The sequence below is a fragment of the Gymnoscopelus braueri genome (genome assembly GCF_963280865.1).
Source record: "Gymnoscopelus braueri genome assembly, chromosome: 11".
Lineage (NCBI taxonomy): Eukaryota > Metazoa > Chordata > Actinopteri > Myctophiformes > Myctophidae > Gymnoscopelus > Gymnoscopelus braueri.
Window position 1 is genome coordinate 27767904 of NC_137613.1, and position 24406 is coordinate 27792309.

Sequence of the window (24406 nt, forward strand, 5' to 3'; positions counted from 1 at the left end):
ACCTTGCGGGTTGTCTGCAATGTTGCCAGATGTTGTGAGAGAAATAAGCAGCCAGGTCTAGAAAAACAACCCAAAAGAAGCAACTTGGTCACATGAGCACTTTAAACCGGCTGTTTGAAAACTCTTAGAAATCAAATGTGGGATATTTGGAATCTTTTTTGAAATATTCTAGCAACACAAATGCTCCCTGTGGCACAAAACTTTCATGAAAATATTTGAGAACCGCTGGTTTAAAAAATATATTTAAAAAAATGTGAGACAAGCCTAAATAAGCAAGTAGGCCTACACCTTAGAAACAAGCCCAAAACACCGCAACACGCAACTACCAATTTTTACAATTTTTACACTTTACCCAAAGTCGCTTATAATAAGCCGACATGGCAACACTGGTTGTCTGAGTGTGATTTGAACAAGCTGAGTGAAGCGGCTATACTTAATCACAATAAAGCTAACCTCGGTCCCAGCCTCACTCACAATAAAGCTGACTTCATAAGGGATAGTTCTACAGAATCTCCATTATCCAACTTATTACTGAGTCAACCACAGTCAGGTAAGAGAGTCATGACTATCATAATAACCTATATTATATACAAAGAGTAGACCTAAGTTAATGTTGTCACACGTGTTTGATTTGTCCGACTATTTGGATACAGTCTACTTTCTACAACAGCGCAGTTGGTACAGTAATTAGAGAACACGTCCAATCGTGTAATATGAATATATATATATATATATATATATTTATTGTGTTCTACGGATAGGCTAACTACTTACGATGTGTGATGAGAAGGCTATTAAAGTGACCTTATTGCTCTACAGGTGCGCTCAGATAAACATTCGGTTAGTATAACGGTGTCGCTTGCCAAGCCACACAGACAGTCATATTTGTAGGTTCAAGTTATGACTATCTCACTTCAGTCACAGCTGATTGACTGTGACTAGCACAATCATTTGGACATTGTATGCAGCATTACAAGGCTAAAGACTGTCTTCTGTACCACAACCTGTGTATGTATGAGATGTTCACTGTGGGTGGGTAATAGATTAGCTGTAGAATACATCTCTCGTAGACGTATTTATGATTCTGACGTTTTCAATCTACGAGAGTTGTAGGGTTCACCCCCCATGGACAAGGAACTTTCAGCACTATACCCCGTAGACACTCCAAACATGTACAAATTGAAAATAAAGGTGCTTACCCCCACGCCCCAAATGTTAACTCTCGCTACGGGGTAGTAGTTTAATGTAATAATCCATATCTTTCAATAAAGAAGTGTTTTAATGCCGTCTGTGGCCGATTCTGTCGGAAGTTCCCAATGGGCGGTAGTGAGGCGCCCATCTGGTGAAACCCGGAATTACACTGAATGTAAACAGGAAGTGAACGAGGGTGAAAAAATGGCGTTCGGCCACAGACGGCATTAAAACACTTCTTTATTGAAAGATATGGACTGAATTTTTCCACAAAATGTTAAAAAGTAAACTATACTTGATTAAAACATGCTTAAACATTCAACAATTAAGTTCTGTCTTAATATTTCTACAATTGCTAAAAAGAACACTGTATATCCAGTCATTTTGGGGTATAAACAAGAAGTTGGAGCATACAATTAAGTCTGATAATGATGCATGTTCACATCATGTATACTTTACATTACTTAAGACATTTTTTTTTCAACATTTACATTAACATTTTGGACAAAATAGACAATTTTAGGTTGAGGTGCCCAGATATCCCTAGTGCCCACCTATCCTGTATCCATATAGTCAGTGTCTACTATCCATAACCTGTGTACATGAGAACTAAATGTTTATCATGTCCTGTGTATGAGAACTATGAAACAACACATTTTGATAGCAGGCTATTTAGACAGATGCTACTGTATGTTCATTGTTTACCTGGTATCCTAGTTTCAATGTTGTACAGATTATTTTAATAGTAATTCTTTAGACTGGTGCTAGGTTATTGGGTTACTCGTCGTGATCCTAGTTCATCTCTCTACATTTGATGACGTAGGCATTTACTTTGCTTATTGTAAGTTGCTCTGGGTAAGTTGCTTAACCGTTTAAAGCATCTGCTAAATGCCTAAATTGTAATGATTCAATGAATGTCTATCATAACCTACTGTATGTGTGAGAACTTTCAATGACTCATCATAATGAGAACTTCACAATGATTGGGACCAGTGTGTGTGTGAAAATTGATGCAGAAAAAAGCTTCTAAGAAGCACCAGTAATACTACTTTTACTAACACTTGAACATTTCTAACACTTACTAACGTTCCAATTAATATAGCCTATAAACTGTTACTAAAACAAGAGTTTATAGAATAGATAATGTTGGAGGTATTGAGTTTGCTGACTTAAGACTTAAGCCATTCAAATTGGTCTCTTGATTTGCCTAATACTTTTCATTATTGTGTCACGTGCATGGCAATTCTAATAGCTTATGTCAGTGCCAGGAGTAGTGGACAGACTCTGTTTACGGCAGACAGGCAGTCCAGGATTGATGTTGTGGATTAGAAAGTGCTGTAATCCCTGACCTAGCCTATAGCGCTCAATCCCCTCAGTCTGGTCACCGTACCGTAAGCCTGTTGCTCAACGGTCTGCAAGTGACTGGCAGTGTCAATTAGGGGGGCAAAGTATATATTCCTTTCTTAGAGATTGTTCTATCCATTACGCTTTTTGTTAATCGAATAATCGAGAAGGGTGTTTAAAAAAGACTAAATCAGTCTGATTAAGAACTTAAGCCCTATTTTATACTTCACCGTACAATGGTGTTGTGCAAAAAATACCAAAAATAGCCAATCTAAAAGCTCACAATTGTTTTGAAAACTTTCACAATGTCAGTCTAAACCAGCTGTTTGAAAACGTAAAGTAAAAATGAGGCTAGTGCTGATCAACCGGACAGGTGTGTTTGCTGTCTGGTTTGTACATGTGTGAGTATGTTATTAGCCATGGCTACACATTCCCTTTCAGTAATATGACACGTGTCCCCAGTAGAAGATGAGGGAGAGAGAGAGAGCGAGAGAGAGAGGTTTGTGCAGCAGGGATGAGCCCACTATATTTAGCACAGAGCACAGGGTTGGCAGGCGAGTGAGAGAACTCTCAGACACAGCGGCCACTCTGTTACAACTGTTTAACTCAGTGCTGGTACGAGACACTCACAGCTGGTAAGCATTGAGCCTTGAACTTTTTCTAGGGTTATTGAAAAATCTGTGCTTGTGACTAGTGGACACAGGTATCCCAGAACACAATGTTTGTCACTATTATTATGGTACAGTTATAAATAATTTGCGTGTCAATCTACATAATGTATGTTGTCTTTTTGTGGCTGTTAAAGAGGATCTTTTATTAATCCAAATAAATGACATATTACCGGTATACAGGTTTTTCTGGACTTTTAAGTTTCTTGATTTCTGATCTGATAACAAAGCTATTACCGAGTTTACATGTCGTTTGTGTGATTTTATGTAAAACATTCTGTTGTATGAGCAGCAGTTTCTAATTGTTTGTGCGTGCATGCGTGTGTTCATGCGTTGCTTTCAGGACTTTTATGAATACCGGTAAGCAGCAGAAGCCAGTGCTCACAGGCCAGAGGTTCAAGACCAGAAAAAGGGGTGAGCACCAAGCATTGTTCAGAACCACCGGCTGCGCACAATTTATCTCACTGGTTGACAAAGAAACCTGGTTTGATTCTAGAGCCAGACCGATATGTATCAGTTCGGCTGATATTATTTGACCTTTTTTTTATTTCTTTTTTAAACCTTTGTTTATTGGATTTTAACAGAAGCATTTATTGCATACAAATGTCCAACATACAGTCATTGAATTGCCTCATTTATAGATCCCAACAATTTACTTGAAAAACAGAGAAAAGAGACAGAAATAAAACAAAACAACACATGGAACCAAAAACCGAGCTTAAAAATACACATCAGTCAGCTGAACCATATAGATATTAATATACAGCAGGACCGCACTCCCATCACGACACCCAGATAACAACAACACCAGCAGACATACAATACTCTAATTAGGAATTAAAATGTGTCCCGATTTTTAACCACTTTCTACGTGGCTCCCTATTTTGGTTTCAAACATTTTCAAAGGTTTTTAAATAATTGTAAAATATAGCAGATCTACAGGCACACAACTCGTTGCAATGTGTTATTTTAGAATTTTCTATTTATGAAAATTTTGAATAAAGTTTTTCAAATTGCTTTAGTACTTTTTGACAAAATATCGGTCAAAACATCAGTAATCGGTGGGCTAGGACTCCTAAATCAGAATCACCATCAGAGCCAAACCTCAGCATCAGTCTGGCTGTATTCTCAAAATCTTTCTCTAAAATAATTGTAAAATAAGTCTTCCATTACAAAGTAACATATTAATTTATACGGTATATTTAGTAGCAATGTTTGGTACTGAATAACATAAATAAGCAGAACTTTTGCACACCTACAGATGCATCAGAGAAGACCATGGGCCAACTATAGTATAAAAAAGAAGTCCCACACACTATCATCTTCACCTGCAAATAAAAAAAATAAAATAATACATTTATTTGTATACATTTTCAAGTTATTTGTAATGTTTCTGTGTGCAGAACATTGTTCCTTTTTCCCAGTAAACATATACTTTTATTTGCAAGTGAAGATAGTGTGTGGGAAATCTATCATCCTTGTATTATGAGATATCATTTCAAAATTGATATTGTGTCCGTTTAGTGAAGTGGACAGTGAACACGCATACACTCACTCACGCACTCGCTCACTCACTCATGCACTCGCACATATACTCACACTCACTCCCTCACTCAGCCATGCACACACACATACGCACCAGGTTGTGACACGGACCATTAACTCTAAAGCCCTTCCATCAGGCCAGCTGGGCTCCCGTCTGCTGTGGTGCCAACAGGTTGTTTTTGTCCAATGGCATTCACTGTCAGCTATTACACAAGCCCTCCACTGGCATTGGCTCTCTCAGACATTAACAAGTTCCTAGAATGTCCCAGTCCCAGTGGCGTCATGCTAGTGGAAACATGTCACTGTGCTAGTTGGCATGACATTGGTGCACAGCCCTGCCAGCCTGCTCTTTCGTCTACCATGGGCATCATTCACTCATGCAAAACAGGAGAGTAAACTATTAGGTACTATAAGATGACTTCACTGAAGGAAAAGACTGACTGACAGACAGATGGATGCGTTTTGGATGAAACACGTCTGTCTTAAAGCGGCACTATCTAACCTTTTTTTGATGAATAAAAGTGAGAGTATGTTAATCCTCCTATAATTTGACAAACCTCTGTAGTGTTGTAGTGGTGAGGCCAAAATTGGTTCTGCCCATTTCTCCTCAGTGGCTGGAGCAATTGATCTGAATTTGCACACAGCCATTGACCATTACCATGTGCACCTAACAGCGAAGCCCGTTTTTTCAGCTGTTTATTAGCGTTTTTGTGTTCGCTGGCTCCCGGGTTGCCAGATCATGTGCGCATATCCCCCCACGGGTATGGTCTAGTACAATATAACTTTTGGGGTGGTTGTATTTTGTCTCCCTGCTCTTCTATTGAGACATTTAGATTGTGTCAAAGGTCATGTCTCACCTAGACACAGGATCTGACACAAATTCTGACCTGATGGTCAAGATTAGATTTATCCCCTGAGCAAGCAGGCAGACTCCATTAGCTCAATGGTAAAAAATTCAACACTTGCGAAGGACACCGGGTTCAAATCCGTGGTAGAAGAGGAAAGTTGCATAGTGCAGCTTTAATATGCTGTATTAAATATTTGAAGATTAGATCGACACAGAGTATATTTTTTGTGCAGGTTTCCTAGCATCCCCTTTTCTATCATTATTCGTCAATGCCTAAGTACTGTAGAAAGTACTCAGTTAGATTAGAGTACTAGGGAAATCTGTCTCACTTGGCAGCGTTACTTATTGATAAAACTAAACGTTGGCATTCTCTTCTTGAAGCTGCCTTGGCTTTTGAAAATCGTTAACAAGTGAGTGTCACACTGAACCATCGGTCACTATACACTCGCAGAACAAGAAGACCGGTTTCATTTTACACAAAAAAAAAAAAACAATTGCCTATTGAAAGGAATTAACATTGTAGGCTTTGTGATGAGGAATCCTCATTGGATTAAATGGAGAAGCTTAAGCCCTTGCCAAGCAAACAGTGTTCTGGGTTACAGGAAAGCTTCAGAGGGACAATGGCCTGTGTGCCATGCCCAGCTAAATATAGCAGTGATAATCACGCCAGCTTCATGCTGCCGTAAAAGTACATATCTGTTTATACATTATTATATGACGTCTGCGGAACCTATTGTACAATGTAGTGAGCCAGTTACACTGGGCATTTTCTGGTAATGTCCTGTAATATTAGTGATTCGCAAAGAGGGGTGCGGTGACCCCCAGGTGTCCTTGACGGGGTTCCAAGCAAAATGAGGAACAGTTTAACCGCTTTAACCACTGTTTTATACTTAGGCTATTCGAAAATATTATCTACAAGATCACAACCCATCACGGCACATTCCGAGCTTGTAGATGGGCTATTTTCAAAACAAATTAGTGACACATTTTGTGTTCTTTAGAAAATGTTAACACAAATCTTCACTTATAGGGCTCCTTGGAACAAAATCTTTTCACATGGGTGACCGGGGCCAAATACGGATCAATGGGGTCCTTGACATGAAAATGTTTGAGATACCACTACTGCAAAGTCTCCTTAACCCGCACTTCCTTGTCCTGTCTCTCAGATGAAAAGGAGAAGTTTGAGCCCACAGTTTTCCGAGACACAATCGTTTTGGGCCTCAATGAAGCGGGCGAGGACCTGGACGCTATAGCCAAGTTCCTGGACGTCACCGGCTCGCGTCTGGACTACCGTCGCTATGCCGACACCCTGTTTGACATCCTCATCGCGGGCAGCATGCTCGGTGAGTGCACTGAACGACTGTCTAGACTGCTTGTGACGTCAGATCTTGGCTGGATGTTCCGCGCATGATATTCAAATCGTCGCTGTCGGGCATGAAACCTTGTATGTCCAAAACCTATTATCCTTTCAGGAAAAGGAAAAATGAACCTGTGTTCCAGTGGATTATTATTGAGTCGCAAGCTTTTCGTTAATACTTTTTATTGGTTCAATATTCATAAAAACCCCTCTGACACACTTAACCACTTTCAATTACAGAAATGGTGACAACTTCAAGCTCAGAACACGTCGCATCATTTCATGTCATACGATGAAGTAGGGCATTAATTTATGGAAAAACATACAAATTTGAAATATGGAGATACAAGGTTTCCACCCATCAGTGACAAAATTTAAGTCTCAGATCATCCTGTCTGACTGGAGGCACAAGGGAACCAAATCCTGTTTTTGATTCATTTATATTTTTTAGCCTGTTTTTTTTCCCCTTTTTCTTTATTTAGTATAGAATAATAGAAAGACAGGAATCTGGGGGCAGAGAGAGGGGAAGGACACGCAATGCAGGTCTTCAGCCTTAATCAAAGCAGGGACTTTGGGATTATGTGGTCTACGCGCCATCTGGTTGGCTACCAGCGCGCCCCCAAATCCTGCTAGTTTTGTGGGACAGGGACAAAACGAATACACCCTGCGCTGTTCAAAGGTTAACATTAGTGCTTTTAGTTGGGTACAAGTACCATAGTACCAGTCCTCTTTATTTACAGTCCAAGTGTCAGACCACCTCAGTCCAGAGTTGTAAAGCTCGCTCAGGAAAGGACAAAGCGACCACTTGGTGGCTGTGTCAGATTAAAGCAGTAATTCTGCTTAATCAAAGACATCCCCTTCCGTCCCTGTGCACTGGAAAAGACTCCTTTTACTACTATTGAATCAAAAAAGGAGCCAGCATCCCCTGTGCGCTGTTTCAGTGGGGCAGAATTTTCTTCTGGAAAAACAATGTATCGGTGAAATCCATAATATTTATATAATGGTTTACACCCACAATGGAGCTCTTTTACAGTTGGCTTCTGTCTGTGTGTAAAGCCTGATTATCAGAATGACTTGGGAGGTCCTTTATAGTTATAAAGTAATATACAGGGGTTTACACTAAATTGGAAACTTCTAAATTACACTAAATTGGAAACTTCACCTCATTGAATCCTATTTACTATAATATTTAAATAAGCATTGGATATACAATCTTTTTCTGGTAGCTGTGTGATATGCTTTACTGTTTTGTCAGTTTCAGTGACTCTTGGCTGTAAACTGGTCAGAGTCTGTTTATCCTCCCTGTCGTTTAGCTACAGTAGATGAATTATAATCTCTCTTAACATGCCCACATGCATGCACACCCACGCGCACATAACACACATTCATTCACATCCAGCCTATCTTGAATCTGTCTAGGATTTGTTTCATTGTTGATTTTCAGTAGGTGGCAGGCCTGTGACCAGGAAGACCCACTCCCTGCCAAACCAATTAGAGTTAAAAGGTTTACCTTCACAAAGATTAGAAGATCTAGTAACACTAGCAAAGATCTAGTCACAGTAGCAAAGATCTAGTTACTCTAGCAAAGACCTAGTTACACTAGCAGACATCTAGTCACTCTAGCAAAGATTTGGTAATGCTAGAAAAGATCTACTGTAGTAACACTATCAAATATCTATTTACAGCAGAAAAGATCTAGTCACACTAGAAATATTCATTAGAATTGTAAGACGTGGTAGCTGGTATATAACATGCATTTAATCGGTTTTAGCCCCTGTCAATCTAGTAAATCGGTGTTAAATTTGTTGAAGTAGCTACATGTTTCATGGTAGGTCCTTACATCATAAGAGTGCAAAAGGCAATTGGATGTGATGGTAACTGAAATATAATAAAATATACAGTACACCATCGTGGTCAAAGGCAGCTCCATGGTGGAGAGAAGGATGCTGTCCTCTAAGACCAATTTTCCAACAAGAAATATACATGACTGGTTGAATTTGAATAGTCAAGTAAAGCAGAGTCTTTATTTTCCCAAAGGTACAAATTGTTATGCAGTCAGCAGTCATTTAACTTGAGTGCTATTCACGTGTTTCACATGTTTTGCCACTATGGTGCAACGTGCCAATCACGTGTTTCACGTGTTTTTGAAAAAATTAACTAAAACTAGAAAAAAAAAATCAGAACCCAAGATATCATTATCTGAAGATTTGCAGCTCCATCCACTCCTTGTTTAACTTATAACTGAAAAAAGGCTGTATCTTGCTTCCTAAGCACTTTTTTTTTACTTTGAAAAAATCTCTGGCACTGGGACAACATAGCCAGAAATAATTCTGGCACTCAGTGAGTTAAAAACAAAACAAAATAAGCATTGCAAATATAAAACTTTGTAAATAGCAGGCACAATAACAAGACAGAAAAAGGACAACGTTTGCTCTTTAGTCTATGTAAAAACCAATCCCTTATCATCCAGTGCAAGGCAACCCATGAATAGCAGCTTAAAGCACTTTGTAGATAAATAATAAAACGTCAGATCATGTGGATATCGAGATCCAGTTGCCAGCCTGTAATGTCAGTCATCTATGACTTATAATTTCCCAAATTCCCTGATCCAAGCCCCATAATAAAATGTAAAAATGTCTTGTGTATATATATATATATGTGTATACACACACACACACACACACACACACACACACACACACACACACACACACACACACACACACACACACACACACACACACACACACACACACGATACCAGTGGATGAATGTCAAGGTACTGTAGCTGTGTAATGGAGGATAAGCCTTTAGCTTGGATAACAAATAGGACAAAAACAGGATAACACTGTAAGCAGCAAGAATATCATGAAAAAAATACTGTCGGTCCCATCTGTTGGTAAATGTGCCCATCTATGTTTGTCCAAACAGTTTCCTGTGCATAATGGCCTTAAAACATTAACCCCAAGCCAACCTGGCAGCAGGTTGAACTGTAATTGGGAAGTTTTAAGTCAAATGTTCACATGTCAATACCCCTTACAATAGAAAGATGGGATTAAAGGTTAGAAATGTGCAAAGTTGCCCTTTAATGAAAATGTAACGTACATGAAGCGTCAAGCCAGAATCTCTGTTGACAGCTAGTTATATAGTATCACTGCAGCCGTAGATAACATTTAACAGTATGTATGATGTTGTTTGAACTTGGTCAGGTTTCTATAATGTCTGCTAGCTACACAAATAATATTTTCATTGATAAAAATTGATAAAAATTGATAAAAATTGATAAAAATTGATAAAAAAATTGATAAAAATTGATAAAAATTGATAAAAATTGATAAAAATTGATAAAACTTTTCAAATAGTTTTCTTTGTCATCTGTACAAAAACAAACATCCTGTCTGCTGTCTTGTCAGCACCAGACTGGGGACATAAGCTTCAGATGCGGGGACATGCTCTAATTAGTGCTTTTAACCTTTAATCCCACTTTCACTACCACAGCTCCTGGAGGCACACGCATCGATGACGGGGGCGACAAGACCAAGGTGACGGCATACTGCGTGTTCACCACTGAAGAAAGCCACTCAGCTCTACGCCTTTATGCTCAGGTACTCCAGAAGGCTTTCTGATGAAATAGGGGTAGATATACATGGCTCTGGAGGTATTGCGACTCTCTTGGAATCAAAAGAAATGTCAACAAACACCCTTTTTTGACAAAGATATGAAGGCTTCCTTTCAGAATTTCTGAGCAAAAGTTAAATAGTCCATTCATAGACAAGGAGCAAGTCATTCGTAAATCATTATGGCTCAACAGTGCCTTCTAGACCCCCCCCCCCCCCCTTTTTTTGTTTTGTGTCAAAGAACTGGATATTGTTGCCACTAATTGTCTCTATTTGATCTTCTTTTTGCAGGTTTTCCATAAGCTTATAAGGAGATATAAATATTTAGAGAAGGCATTTGAAGAAGAAATCAAAAAGGTAAAGACCAGAGTTGGGACTAACTTACTTTTGTTAATAACATTTACACACGCACCACACAGAATGTGAATGTTATGCGATCTATGCAATTTTTGTATTAGCTTAAATCGCATTGTATTCTATTATTTCCTATTCCACTGGTTCTCAATGTCACAAATTCCATTTGTACACTCAAATGAACACTGATAATTTACAGTGTTGATTGGAGTTCACAAAGTTCTGGTAGCTGTGTGATATGCTTTACTGTTCTGTCAGTTTCAGTGACTCTTGGTTGTAAACTGGTCGGAGTCTGTTTATCCTCCCTGTCGTTTAGCTACAGTAACAGTAACCAAAAATGGTTCCAGTTGTACCCTCTCAGAGTTGCAGACCCTTAAGGGTCTCGGACCAGACGTTGAGAAACTAGTTGTCTCCGCCAGGCCGAAAGGCATGGCGAGAGTATGTTTTCGCCCCTGTCCGTCCGTCCGTCCGTGTGTGTGTCCGTGTGTCCGTCATTCTGTCATTTTGTGTACAGCTAATCTCCGGCACCGTTGGCTTGATCGCAGAGAAACTGTGCACACACACTCCCTGGATGCCAGAGCAGAACCTCTGCCCCAAATTTTTCACATGGGCCTGTTATAGCGCCACCAGGAGGCCGCTTTTTGCAAAACACATTTTTGGACAATACTCCTACAGATTTTGGCCAAAAATCCCCCAAATCGGTACACAGTATCTCTATAGTCATTAAAAGAAACGGCTAATTTCAGATTTTTCATATTCCATCCTGATTGGCAAAAATTGGCTTTCAAAGTTTGCAGGAGTACTCCGTTTCGAACAAAATGCCTCAAATCATGAACACAGCATGCAATTTCCGTGAAATTTTGCTCACACATTCCCATTAGGCAGAGGAAGAAATGCCATTTGAAAATGTTCAAATCAGCCTCATGGTGGCGCTGTAACAGGCCGATTCGTGTTTTTACCTATAACTGCACCGATCTGTGTAAAACTTTGTATGCACACTCTCTAGAGGCCAAGGAAAAACCTTTGCCCTGCATTTTTCACATTTGCCTTTTATAGCGCCACCAGGAGGCAGACTTATGTAAAACACATTTTTTGATATTAAGCCTTCAGATTTGATCCAAATTTCACGCAAATAGGTACACATGATCTCTATAGTCATGTGATCAAGACGGATCTGTTTGATTTTTCATATTCCATCCTGATTGGCTAACATTGACATGTAATGTTTGCAGGAGTGGCCCGTTTTGAACAAAATGCCGCAAATCATGAACGCAGCGTCCGATTGTGGTGAAACTTTGAATGCACATTTGCACTACGTTGAGGAACCTTTTAACATTGGCATGTTATAGCGCCACCAGCAGGTCAGCAGTGTTAGCAAAACACATTTTTAGAACAAAATGCCTCAAATCATGCATACAGTGTCAGATTGCCGTGCACAGCCTAGGAATAAATGGCACCCTTTTCACATTGGCCTATTATAGCGCCACCAGGAGGCCATAATAACCTACCTGACCTGGCGGAGACTTGTGCTCCGAGGAGCACTTTTTCTAGTTGCTAATCATATCCGTTAACATACGTAATAGAGACAAGAGTCAAGCAATATCACACACACACACACACACACAGTCTGAGCACCAGGCTCTCACCCTCATCCCTGTCCCTTCCTGTGTGCACATGTCACTTCCTGTGTAGCTGCTGCTCTTCCTGAAGGGTTTCTGTGAGTCAGAGCAGACCAAGCTGGCCATGCTGACCGGCATCCTGCTAGCCAACGGAACCATCGGAACGCCCATCATCAACAGCCTTTTCAGCGACAATGTCGTCAAGGAAGGTTTGTGTGTGTGTGTGTGTGTGTGTGTGTGTTTCTGTTTGGGTTAGTATTATTATGACTTTATTATTAGTGTTATTATGAATTTATAATTACAGTAGTTGCGCATGTGTCAGGTACAAAACTAGCCGATCTAGCTCACGTGTCGCACTGCAGCACATTTTTATAACTCAGGCTTTAGGGTTTATTGTTTAAAAAAATATATATATATCCATTGCCATCCTAAAATGTTGATGTCCTCACAAGGACATCAAAGTGTGGGTGTGGTCCCTCTTGACGTTTACACCCATCATGGTTTCATTCTTCATATGTGGTTGAATATCTTGAACGTATGAAGATGTAATGGAGGTCAGTTTTTAATCTTTTTAATGTACTTTCTCAGGAATCTCTGCATCGTTTGCAGTGAAGATGTTCAAAGCGTGGATATCTGAGAAAGATGCCAATTCTGTCACCTCAGCTTTGAGGAAGGCCAACCTGGATAAAAGACTTCTGGTAAGAATAGAATTCACAGTGCATTGACCCCAATTATAGCTTGAGACCTTTGTTGTAAGTCCTGCTCTCTCTGTATGCTATCAATGTCCTGTCTCTATGCTGTTCTACTGAATTAACCACTTGAACCCTAGCATCCCTATTCTGGTGCGAATATTTGGCAAAAATAGCAGATGTGCAAGCTCTGTCACGTGTCACAGTGTGACATGTTGTGGACTTAGCTATTTTCAGCAGAGATATTTAGTGTAGGAAAAAAAAAAAAAAAAGTAGGGCGCCTAGTATATACCTCTGGGGGACTCCAGTCAACGAAGTATATTGGCTATAGTGGTTAAAGGAGATCACTGAAATGTCCTGAAGGTTTACCTGCATAGAACATTTCAACAAGGCAATTCAAAGGGATTTACAAAACATTAAGAACACTAACTCATTGAGGGCCAGAATTAATTAAGTCAGCCGCTGCCAGCGTTTTTGAGAATTTTTACTAACTTTTCAAGAGTGACAGAATATTTTGTTTCAGGACGATCGACACACAGAGTGTCACAAAAGACGGAGGAGTGTCTCTGCTTCCATTGGGGAAAAAAGTGTGTCACCGCCACCCTCCGTTCTTTAGTTATTGGCTGTTGAATATAGCTTGTTCTCGCCAAAAATGCATAAAAAAAACAAGAAAGCAGAGCAAACATTAGATCGGAGAGGGCTGGGTTTGTTGTGATCACATTATTTCCGGAAAGGGTGTTTACGCTGAAAGTGGGTTTTCAGCGTAAACACTGTGTGAGACAGAACCACATGCAAAAAATACTGTGTGCAGCACAATAATAAAAAAAACTCAGTAAAAGGCGGCTGCAAAGAGAGCTTTGATTTAAAAGAAGTGAGAGTTGTAGCAGACCTGCAGTTTTCTGGGGGTTTGTTTCAGATATGTGGTGCATAAAAACTGAACGCTGCTTCTCCACGTTTAGTTCTGACTCTGGGGACAGAAAGCAGACGTATCCACGACCTGAGAGGTTGGATATTTCATAACAAAAGCAGAGGATAAGAAATGTATTTTGGCTCTAAACCGTATTTTGAAATAACCAGTGTAAATATCTGAGAACTGGAGTGATATGATCTACTTTCTTGGCCTTAGTGAGGACTCACGTAGCAGCGTACTGAGTCAACTACAGCTGCCTGATCGATTTTTATTTAGGACACTGATTCGCACAGTGGTATCGGGGGACCCGCAGGAGTCCTTGAGGGCATCACAGGGGTCCCCAGCAAAATGAGAAATGGTTTCAACACGTAAGCAAAGCCCTAAAAAAATCAACCATTTGAAAATTGCCGATCTACAAGCTCACAACGTGTCGCATCGCTACATGTTGTGAGCTTGTAGATTGGCTATTTTTAAAAAATTCTGACACTGACAATTCTTGACATGTTCTCTTATGGGGGTATCCCTGGCACAAAATCTTTTCAAATGGGGGTCTGCGGCCAAATACATATACATTTGGGGGTCCTCCTTGACATGAAAATGTTTGAGAACCTCTGTCCACAGAAGATGAATGCATGGACAATGAGCTCTGTGGTGGTGGGTTGGGAACATTTTGCCGTTGAAGGCTGAATGTTATTATCTGCAGGGTGTTTCCATGGTGACACTGTTCACCTGTCAGTCCCCCTGTACTTGACGTTGCTAAAAATGCACTGAAAAATGCACTGTTCTGCTCAACATGAGGTATAATTATCAACAGGGACGAGGTCCCCTCACTCTTTAACACCATGAATCCCTGTGAACTGAATGAATATTTAGCAGCGTTCAGTTTAGGCTGTGTGTCCAAAAATTGATTATTTTATTGAAAGTGATTCTTTTTTCGTTTGATTAGCTGTTGTCAGTTGATTCACAGCGCCCTTAGTTGAATATTCTGTAGTGTAGTTGTATTTGAATATACCTGTACTGGGTACAAGTATTCCTCAGACACTGAGCGTATACGTCATGTTTGTTCCAGGAGATGTCCTCAAATGTCATCTGAGGCTTGCTCAAATTAAAATCTGTGCTATGCTATCTTTTAATGACTTTGAGCAAGTGTTACACGCTTTTATTTCTACACTTGTGACTTTGGACTACTGTAATGCACTTTATGTTGGCGTCCCATATCAAACTGGCCCCTTCCGTTGAAACATTGAAATCTCGCCTTAAGTCTCACTTTTAGTCCCACTTGAGAGTTTTGTGGTCTCTGCCAAGATTCACTGGCTGTGATGTTTGTGTGTTTTGTATTTTATAGTGATTTATGTTGTTTTTTGTTTCTTTATTGTGTTTTTATTATTCTTTATGTCTTAGCTCCTATAGTGTATTTATTATTTTAGATTTCCTTGTGCAGCAGTAGTGGACTTTGCCTGGATTCCTTTTTAGTTTGACAGTTTTTTTTTTTTATGTCATTGCTGTCGGGCAGAAACCTTGTCTCCATCTTTCAACTTTAAAAAAAAATTTATTATTGAAACTACTTCGTTATACTACAGTATCACACAAAAGTAGCAAAAATGGCACATCTACAAGCTCACAAAGCGTCACATTGTGACACTTTGTTAGCTTTTTGTTGTTAGCCATTTTCACAATCAAGGAGATCCCCAAAAAAATTCTATTGCATAAGCGTTTGTCGGTTTTATGAATATTTAATCAATAAAAAGTATTAATTGGAGCTTGTGACTTAATAATTACTACATTGGATCCATTTGAACACAGGTTTTTTTTTTGTTCCATTTCCTGGAAAGTAGTGGTTTTAGACATACAAGGTTTCCGCCCGACAGCGACGACATTCTACTAAATGATTTCAGGAGCTGTTTCCTGCCAACAAGCAGAACGTGGAGCACTTCACCAAGTACTTCACGGAGGCGGGGCTGAAGGAGCTGTCGGACTTCCTGCGCGTGCAGCAGACCCTGGGAACCCGCAAGGAGCTGCAGAAGGAGCTGCAGGAGCGTCTGTCACAGGAGTGTCCCATAAAGGAGGTACTGAGAGACCCTGGGAAAAAATTACCTCTGCACGCTGGTTAGATATTCTCCGCTGTGTTTTAATGCGCTATCTACAATGTTTCAATCAGCGGTTGAAATGCTGTTGAGAGTGCAGTCGAACACAGCAGAGCTTACCTTGTTTTTCTTTGGTATGTTGAACTGTTGATGTTTGTCCTGAACCTGGGTGGGCACTGAAGTGGATGATCTTCTCAGGCATTTAGATGTTAACCACTTACTGTAACAAGCCCTGTATACGACGAATGGTGAAATTAGCTGATCTGCAAGCTCACAGAAATAAGTTCTTCTTGCGCAGATGGTTGTGTATGTGAAGGAGGAGATGAAGAGAAGCTCGCTGCAGGAGCAGGCTGTGATCGGCTTGCTGTGGACCTGCTTGATGAACGCTGTGGAGTGGAACAAAAAGGACGAGCTGGTCACCGAGCAGGCGCTCAAACACCTCAAAGTAGGTCGTACTCCCAAATAGCCGATCTACAAGCTCAGTGAGGGTTTTTTACGGCGTGGCACTCGAGAGAGCCGTCTAGAGGGGGATCTGTGTGTGTCTGTGTCCTGTGGCTAATCTCGCACACCACTGGACCGATCACGATAAGTGCCACTTTTTTGTGCACACTGCCAGTAGGCCAGGGAAGTAATTCTTGAATTATTTTCACACCTGTTTTATCCTTTTTTTGTTTTACTTTTAGTTAAAAGTTAATTTTAACACTCGACGAGTGTACAAATGTACATCTGAACACTCTCAGACTTATACATGGATAAATTAACACTTGTTACTTATTATGACAAATTTATACTTAATTGAGCATGTATCAGGTACAAAGCTAGCCGATCTACAAGCCCACAACGTGTTGTGCAGCAGCGCATTTTTATAACTCAGGCTTTAGGGTTTAATGTAAAAAAATAATCTAAATCACATTGCCATCCTAAAATTTGTATGTCCTCACAAGGATTGTAATACAAAGAGTGTGTGTGTGTGTGTGTGCAGAATGCGGTGGCCAGAATTCTCACTAACACCAACCGCTTTATATCACTGACTTACTGCGACCTAAGAACAATGTGAGATCTCTCGGGTCCTCTGACAAAGGCCGTCTGGACTTAACCGCAACTAGACTCAAAACAAATAGTGACCAGGCCTTTGCAGTGCTTGCTCCTACACTGTGGAACGGCCTACCTGTGACTGTAAAAAATGCTGAGTCTGTTGACTGTTTTAAGAGCATGTTAAAAACACATTTGTTTTTGTAAGCATTTTGTCTCATGAAGTTTTTAGCTGACTCGCTTGTACAGGTCAATGTTTTTCTTTCATTCTGGTTGTGTTATTACTCTATTGTGGTCCCTTGTACAGCACCTTGTAATATTGTTTTGAAAGGTGCTTTATAAATAAAATGTACTTACTTACCTTGCAGCACAATGCTCCACTATTGGCAGAGTTCACCACACAGGGCCAATCTGAAATGGTGCTGCTGCTGAAGATCCAGGAGTATTGCTATGACAACATCCAATTCATGAAGTCCTTCTCCAAGATAGTGATGCTCTTCTACAAAGGTCTGCATATCCCGCATTTACAAACCCACATAATACATTGTGCATATTTTCATTTATTTTTGATATATATGTTTAGTTAAAAGATTCAATACAAAAAAAAACAATGTGTCAAGTTATAAAACATGAGACTGTTGCATTGCATTAAGGGTTTCTAGCCAAGGCAACTTTGTGACATTATGAAACAATTAAATAGCATTTGCACACAGGCATACAGCATGCGTATACGCGCAGAAGTGCATATAATAAATCGGTATTCACAGCTTTGGTTTAGTTTCAACTAGTGTTTTACCTATTAATTAAATATATCTTATGGTGAGGCTAGCGGCCAATTAGAGGGTCCAGTCCATCCAGAGAAAATCTCGCAAACCACTGGACCGATTAATCTTTATAATGGAAGTAAATGGTGGTCAGATGGGGCTGAAACCTTGTCCAAACATGGAACCATACTTAATAGATAAGTCATAAATGATTGACGTCATAGAAATTGCCATGAAGTCACAGGAGCCACGTCCGTTATTAGACCCTGTCCTGTTTTATTTGGTCTCCAATGCCCCTGGGCAGAGATTTGAGTCATACATTTTGATCTGATGCATACCTAAGCTGTTATATATATATATATATATATATATATATGCGCAGTATTAGGTACTGTGAAGTTGTTTATGTAAGGTACTGTGGCAGCTACTGATATTGAAGGTGTATATAAACTCCAAAAAAGTTTGGAAACTTTAACTTTGGTCTATTATTTCTCCACCTCATTAATACCAATTGGTATTGTAATGTATCGTTATCGTTGATTAGTCACCTTTACAATGGAAGTATAACTTGTAAGGATTGTGGAATGAGCAACACAGTTAAACGTGTGGGTAGCGCCCTCCGAAAATATGCCAAAATCCCCCAATATGCTTTTGCTAGTAATAGCTCTAGTTTTGAGCGACCTGCCAGCACACACCTGAGCATGGGTCCTGCAACTTTGTTGCTCCAAGCAGCAGCACTGCCCCCATGGAAAGATGCCACATTTGTCCCTTCAGGATAAAGCCCGTGCAATAGGGCAAAAGGAAGCTGGTGTTCCGTTATGCAGAGTGGCAGCATTATTTAGTGTCAGCCCTCGTACCATTTCCAAACTTAGGACCAAGTTCCGTGAGACTGTTGAAGTCAAAGACAGACCACAAAGTGGCCGTCCCAGGGGGACAACACCTCAAGAAGACCGGTTCTTCACCCTTGCTTCACTGAGGAACCATAGGCTTTCTTCCAGAGATTTACAGGCAATATTTGCACAACAATACCACAGACAGATTTCTGTCAAAAGGCCTTATCCTGAAGGGACAAACATGGCATATTTCCATGCGGGAAGTGCTGCTCCTTGGATCATACACAAACTCAACAAAGTTGCAGGACTCATGCTCAGGTGCCAGTCACACACCTGCCAGCTGGTGTGTGCTGGCAGGTCGCTCAGAACGAGAGAAAATACCAACAGGAGCATATTGAGGGATTTTGACATTTTCTTGGGGGAGCACTGCCCACACGTTTAGCTGGGTTACTCATTCCACGATTGCACGATCCTTACAAGTTATACCTCGTTGTAAAGGTGACTAATCAACGATAACAATAATCTCAAATACCATACCAATTGGCGGTATTGAAGGGGAGAAATAATCGACCGAAGTTAAGTTTGAGGAGTTTATAATATGCCAATCTTATACATACATTGTACATACGATTATCTATTTTTTTTATTATCCTATTAGTTAAAACTACTGACAATTTGTTTTGCTCATTTTTTCTCTTTCTTTTTCTTCACTTATTACTATCATTTCCTATGCTGCTACATTGTCTCGAGGAAGCCAAACAAAAAAGGTTTTACTCTTAGTACCTGTGCCGTCTGTCTCTTCCAGCTGACGTGCTAAGTGAGGAGTCCATACTGAGGTGGTATAAAGATGGCCACCTCACGGTTGCCACCAAAGGGAAGAGTGTCTTTCTGGAACAGATGAAGAAGTTTGTGGAGTGGCTGCAGAATGCTGAAGAAGGTAACAGAGCTGTGATGTCACCTTATTATAATATAATGATCCAAAATATGTAGTTATTAGGTCTAGTTAATATACTCTTCATTGGTTCAATATTTATAAAAGTAGGCTCGGCCAAAACAGGCAAACATTCTGCGAAAATGTCAGATCTGCAAGCTACATTACTATGGGGAACCAAGTATAGGCCCCTGGGGGAGACAACAAGCAGGCACAGATGAGCAGCTGTAATCCTCCTAGTAACCAGTAGAGGGCATCACCAACCCATGCCAAAGATCAGGAATCAAGAAGGTTTTATTTGTCACTAACTTACAAGCAGCAAAATTGGACTTATTGTTATGCAAAAAAACATAATAATACAATGAGGGAACAAATAAGTAAGAATAATAATAGAAAATATACAATTATTATAAAATACTGGATTTAATATAAATAGAGTTGGGGTTAATGTCTCGTCCTAGACAAGGACAAGAGCTTATCTTTTAGCAGTAGTTTCAAAACTTTGCAGGTATAATGTGCAGATACAATATCCATCCAATGGCAGCAGTGTTCAAAAGTGCAAAAAGGAGGCATGCATATTATACAGTATACATCAGGGGTGGGCAGCATTTATTTCCAGCGGGCCATACTGACTTCGATAAAGTGAGTGAAGGCAGGACCACACATAGTACAACTGAATTGTAACTTGAAACAAAACAAACAACAAAATGTATGAATGTTAAAACTGCATGAATTTGGTAGACATGCCAGACTGCTTTACAATAAGGTCCTTGCTTCTCATCACTCTAGTGTACTCTGACATTACAATAAAAAAGATTATTTCCACGTCAATGCCGTATCAACTTTGATACGGCATTGACGTGGAAATAATGAGCCTATAAATTTATACAGAATCTTAGCTTATCTGATATGCACCACTCCATAGGTCACTGATAAAACACATTGCATTATTATGTTATGAATGTTAATTACTTGGAGTCGAGTTAAATACATTTGTCTCAAAACCAGTAACATCTAGAATTGGGGGGGGGGGGGGGGGTCATTTGGTTTTTCTTTGAGGACTTGGCGGGTCGGATTGAGATGGTCAAAGGGCCGGGTCCGGCCCCCGGGCCCTATGTTGCCCATGTGTGGTATACATAGTAGTGTTAAGTCGTTCGCGAGTAATTCGGTCTTGATTTTGGTGAACGGGAATTAACTCGGTCACTTCCTCTAAAGTTATTATTCCTCCAGTCGTTCAATTTGTTAATCATTGTACTGAACTACGTGAAGAGGGCAGAACCCTATGTAATGAACGATGAACGAATCATTGGAACTAATCTTTGTTACTGAACTGAATGAACTGACTCGAGTCACTGAAATGAATTTATGGTAGTTCCCATCACTAATGCATAGAATGAGACTCACTTGTCTATTCCATTTAGTTATCTTTTGTTCCCATGTTTTTGTCCATGTCCGCATGACAAGCTCTGACAGCTGGCTTCCTTTTTTATTTTCGTTTTCAGAGTCCGAGTCTGAGGGAGAGGAAGACTAGGGAAGAGACCTTTTTGATATTGTGAGGTTCTGAAGCCTCCTGAGTGTGGCCTGTATGTCTTTGCACCTGGTCACTGTCGGGTGGAAACCTTGAAGTCCAAAACCGTCACTTTTCAGAAAAAAAAGAACCTGTGTTCCAATGTAGTTATTTTAGTAACAAGCTCTTGTTAATACTTTTCATTGGTTCAGTATTCATAAAACCCACAGCACTTTTAACTTTCTCTTAAAAATAAATACGTAAATATGGAGACACAAGGTTTCTGCCTGACAGCAACTCCCTGTTAGTTTCCATGTTGCATAGCATTTGTCTAGGGAGAATTCATTAAGCCTAATGTGTTAGCGTTCTTATTTAAGGGGGTGTAAGTGAACTTTGATAAGGGGTTAAAGCTCTGTATTCTAATGCAATACAATCACTTTCGAGAGTTAAGTAACGGGGGGGGGGGGGGGGGGGGTCTCTCCAGCTCTTTAGTTAACAGAAAATAAAATTTCAGGTTGGGATATCAATTTTATATTTTAGGAGAGGGAACTCCCGAAAGATTATTAATCAGATTATTTTTTACTTCCACTTCCAATTGTTTATCCTGTATCCTATTTAAGTTTACTCTCCTGATTGGATAAAATAGGTGTCCTGACCTGAAAATGTGAGACCCTGTTAATGAACAAACACTCTATAGCAATGATTACTATCAGAATATAGAGATTTTTTCTTTTTTTAAATAGCGCGTACACCCCTTTAAATCAGTTCATTCATTTTTTGTTTTATAGGATATGCACTTTCTCTGTGAATGTTGAGGAGGCCACGATGGTCATGTCCACAGCCCTCACTCCTAGAGGTTACACCAAGCACACACACACGTTATATTGATGCTGTCGGGCAGAAAGCTTGTATGGCCAAAACCGTTACTTTTCAGGAAATGGAACAAAATAACGTGTTCCAATTGGATACAATGTAGATACAATTTAATTAGTCACAAGCTCTTGTTAATACTTGTCATTGGTTCAATATTTATAAAAACCCACAGACACACTTTTCCCACTTTTGTGTGACACTGTAGTGACAAAGTAGGGCATTAATTTACAAAAAAAACATACAAAATTGAAATACAGAGACACAAGGTTTCTGCCGGACAGCAACAATATACAGTATATATATTATATACACAAGCCATCTTCACTGCCTTTGCAAGCAGTCCCTTTATCAACATTGTTCAGGTATAGCAAGAGTCAATCTCGTAATCTGCAGTGGTTTGTCACAAATCGTTTTATGACGCAAAACTTGTATGTGATGTGGCAATGCTTTTACCTTTTTATGAATAATAAAATGTTTTTATATGTATTCACATACTAATTTCTATGTGGCATACAAAAACCTGCCAAAAAACTGAATGTAATGTTTCTTCTCATTCTTGGGTTTTGTGTCATTCTTGGGTTGTGAATTTGCTCTGGCAATGACAACAGAAGTCTATTCAGTCCTCCTCAAGCATTTTAACTTCAAGGGCCCCCATAATCTGAGAGTGCATTTGTACACTATGCAGCACAGCAGCATATTTATGTACAGTATGTGGTCATACTGACTGTCAGCACAGTCACAACAGGTCTTTGTTCTTTACACTGAAATGGCATCACTAATCGATCCTATTGCTCCAAATCATATCCCCCTTTAAGTAGTACACTAATCATAACCTGCCAACCCCGTTTTCGCCAGGAGAAAGAGACTCCTTTTATTTGACCATTTCTCCTGACACTCCTTGTTCTTCCCCCCCCCCCCCCCCCATTTCACCCTTTTTGCGTGGCAGCCCATGTGTCAAAGGCCCATAACTATATAAGACCTCCCCTCACGTACCCCACTGATATGCAGCCACTGCCATTCATGTTCATTTGCGTAGTTCCTTGGGTTTTTGATATGCAAATCAGCATGGCAGTATTTGATAAGTTTCTTTTTTGTTGGAAGGTGTGAGTGCTCCCAAAATCCACCGAATACTGGAAATTATATGTACTCTGTTAAAATGTTTCTGGGGGGGACACGAATTTATGTTTTTTTTTAAAGTTATGGTTTCTTATATAGGGCTATGTGTCATGTGACACTGGCCAATCACAGTCCTGAATAGACTGTGATTGGCCAATCACGGTGCAGGGTTAGGCGGGGTACATTTTTGGCCAATCACAGCGCAGGATTTGTTGTACAAATATCCAAACCTCACTTATAGGGGCGGTGTGGTCATCACAGTGGTCATCATAGTGATGGAAGCTCACTTCCAAAAAAAATGGATTTTTGGAAGTGCATAATCCTATTTATAGGTTATTAATGTCATCATGTGTCTCGCTAGCCAATCACAGTGCTGAATAGAGTCAGCCAATAGTCAGCCAATCACAGTACAGCTAGGGGTGTACTAATGAGCCAATCACAGTACAGCTAATGAGGTGTCCCAACCCCACTTATAGGGGCGGCTACACCGCCCAAAAATAAATGCCGAATGAGCTGGTCATAATGCACCAGTTTAGGCCTATACGAGGTTTCTGCCCGACAGCAACAATATACAGTGTATATATATTATACTGTATACACGAGCCATCTTGACTGGCTCAAGCGGTCCCTATATCAACATTGTTCAGGTATAGCAAGAGTCAACCTCGTAATCTGCAGTGGTGTTTTTTTTTTTGTTGGAAGGTGTGAGTGCTCTCTCTGGCGCACACACCCAAAAAAACTCAGAGAATGGGAATGTTACTACTCTTTTACTGTTGCTTTATGTATATTATGTCTGGATAAACTCCAGTCCCACATACAGTGTACACATACACTCCATGTATCTAAGTGATACATTATAATTGAATGCAATTATACTGCAGATTATACTGCTAACCCCCAGACCCCCCGCTTGGGAGCGTGGTCAGTATATGAGAAGAGAATAATAATTTAAAAAATGAATGCTGACTGAGCTGGTAAAATGTCAAATGCACCAGTTTAGGCCTATACTTCAGCCTTTCCTTTAAGGGAGGGAACAATGGCTGACCTCTACCTGTGTTCAAGGATAAAACAAGGCCTCATATTGTTTTCACAGTTGGGAAACTTAACATTTAGCAGCGCTGTTGT

General features: G+C 40.0%; 1 protein-coding gene across 2 annotated transcripts; it reads left to right on the forward strand.

Moving 5' to 3' along the window:
* The first annotated feature begins 454 nt into the window (after nt 1-454).
* bzw2 (basic leucine zipper and W2 domains 2) lies at nt 455-22690 on the forward strand. 2 transcript variants are annotated; one of them, XM_080442029.1, is made up of 12 exons: nt 455-550; nt 3547-3617; nt 6762-6938; nt 10451-10557; nt 10861-10926; nt 12616-12751; nt 13131-13240; nt 16037-16207; nt 16524-16670; nt 17626-17764; nt 19660-19791; nt 21288-22690. In XM_080442029.1, exons 2-12 carry the CDS (start codon nt 3554-3556, stop codon nt 21314-21316), a joined length of 1278 nt encoding a protein of 425 aa, XP_080298155.1. In that variant the 5' UTR covers nt 455-550; nt 3547-3553; the 3' UTR covers nt 21317-22690. The 2 variants fall into 2 exon arrangements, with proteins under 2 accessions (XP_080298155.1, XP_080298154.1); XM_080442028.1 differs by lacking the exon at nt 455-550 and adding an exon at nt 3088-3170.
* The last annotated feature ends 1716 nt before the right edge of the window (nt 22691-24406 follow it).

Bases quoted from the DNA above. Each gene is read 5' to 3' on its own strand.
- bzw2 (XM_080442029.1), top strand. From the start codon at position 3,554: ATGAATACCGGTAAGCAGCAGAAGCCAGTGCTCACAGGCCAGAGGTTC. The intron at 10,558-10,860 runs GTACTCCAGAAG...TTCTTTTTGCAG, and splicing joins CTCTACGCCTTTATGCTCAG to GTTTTCCATAAGCTTATAAG. The intron at 16,671-17,625 runs GTAGGTCGTACT...CTTACCTTGCAG, and splicing joins AGGCGCTCAAACACCTCAAA to CACAATGCTCCACTATTGGC.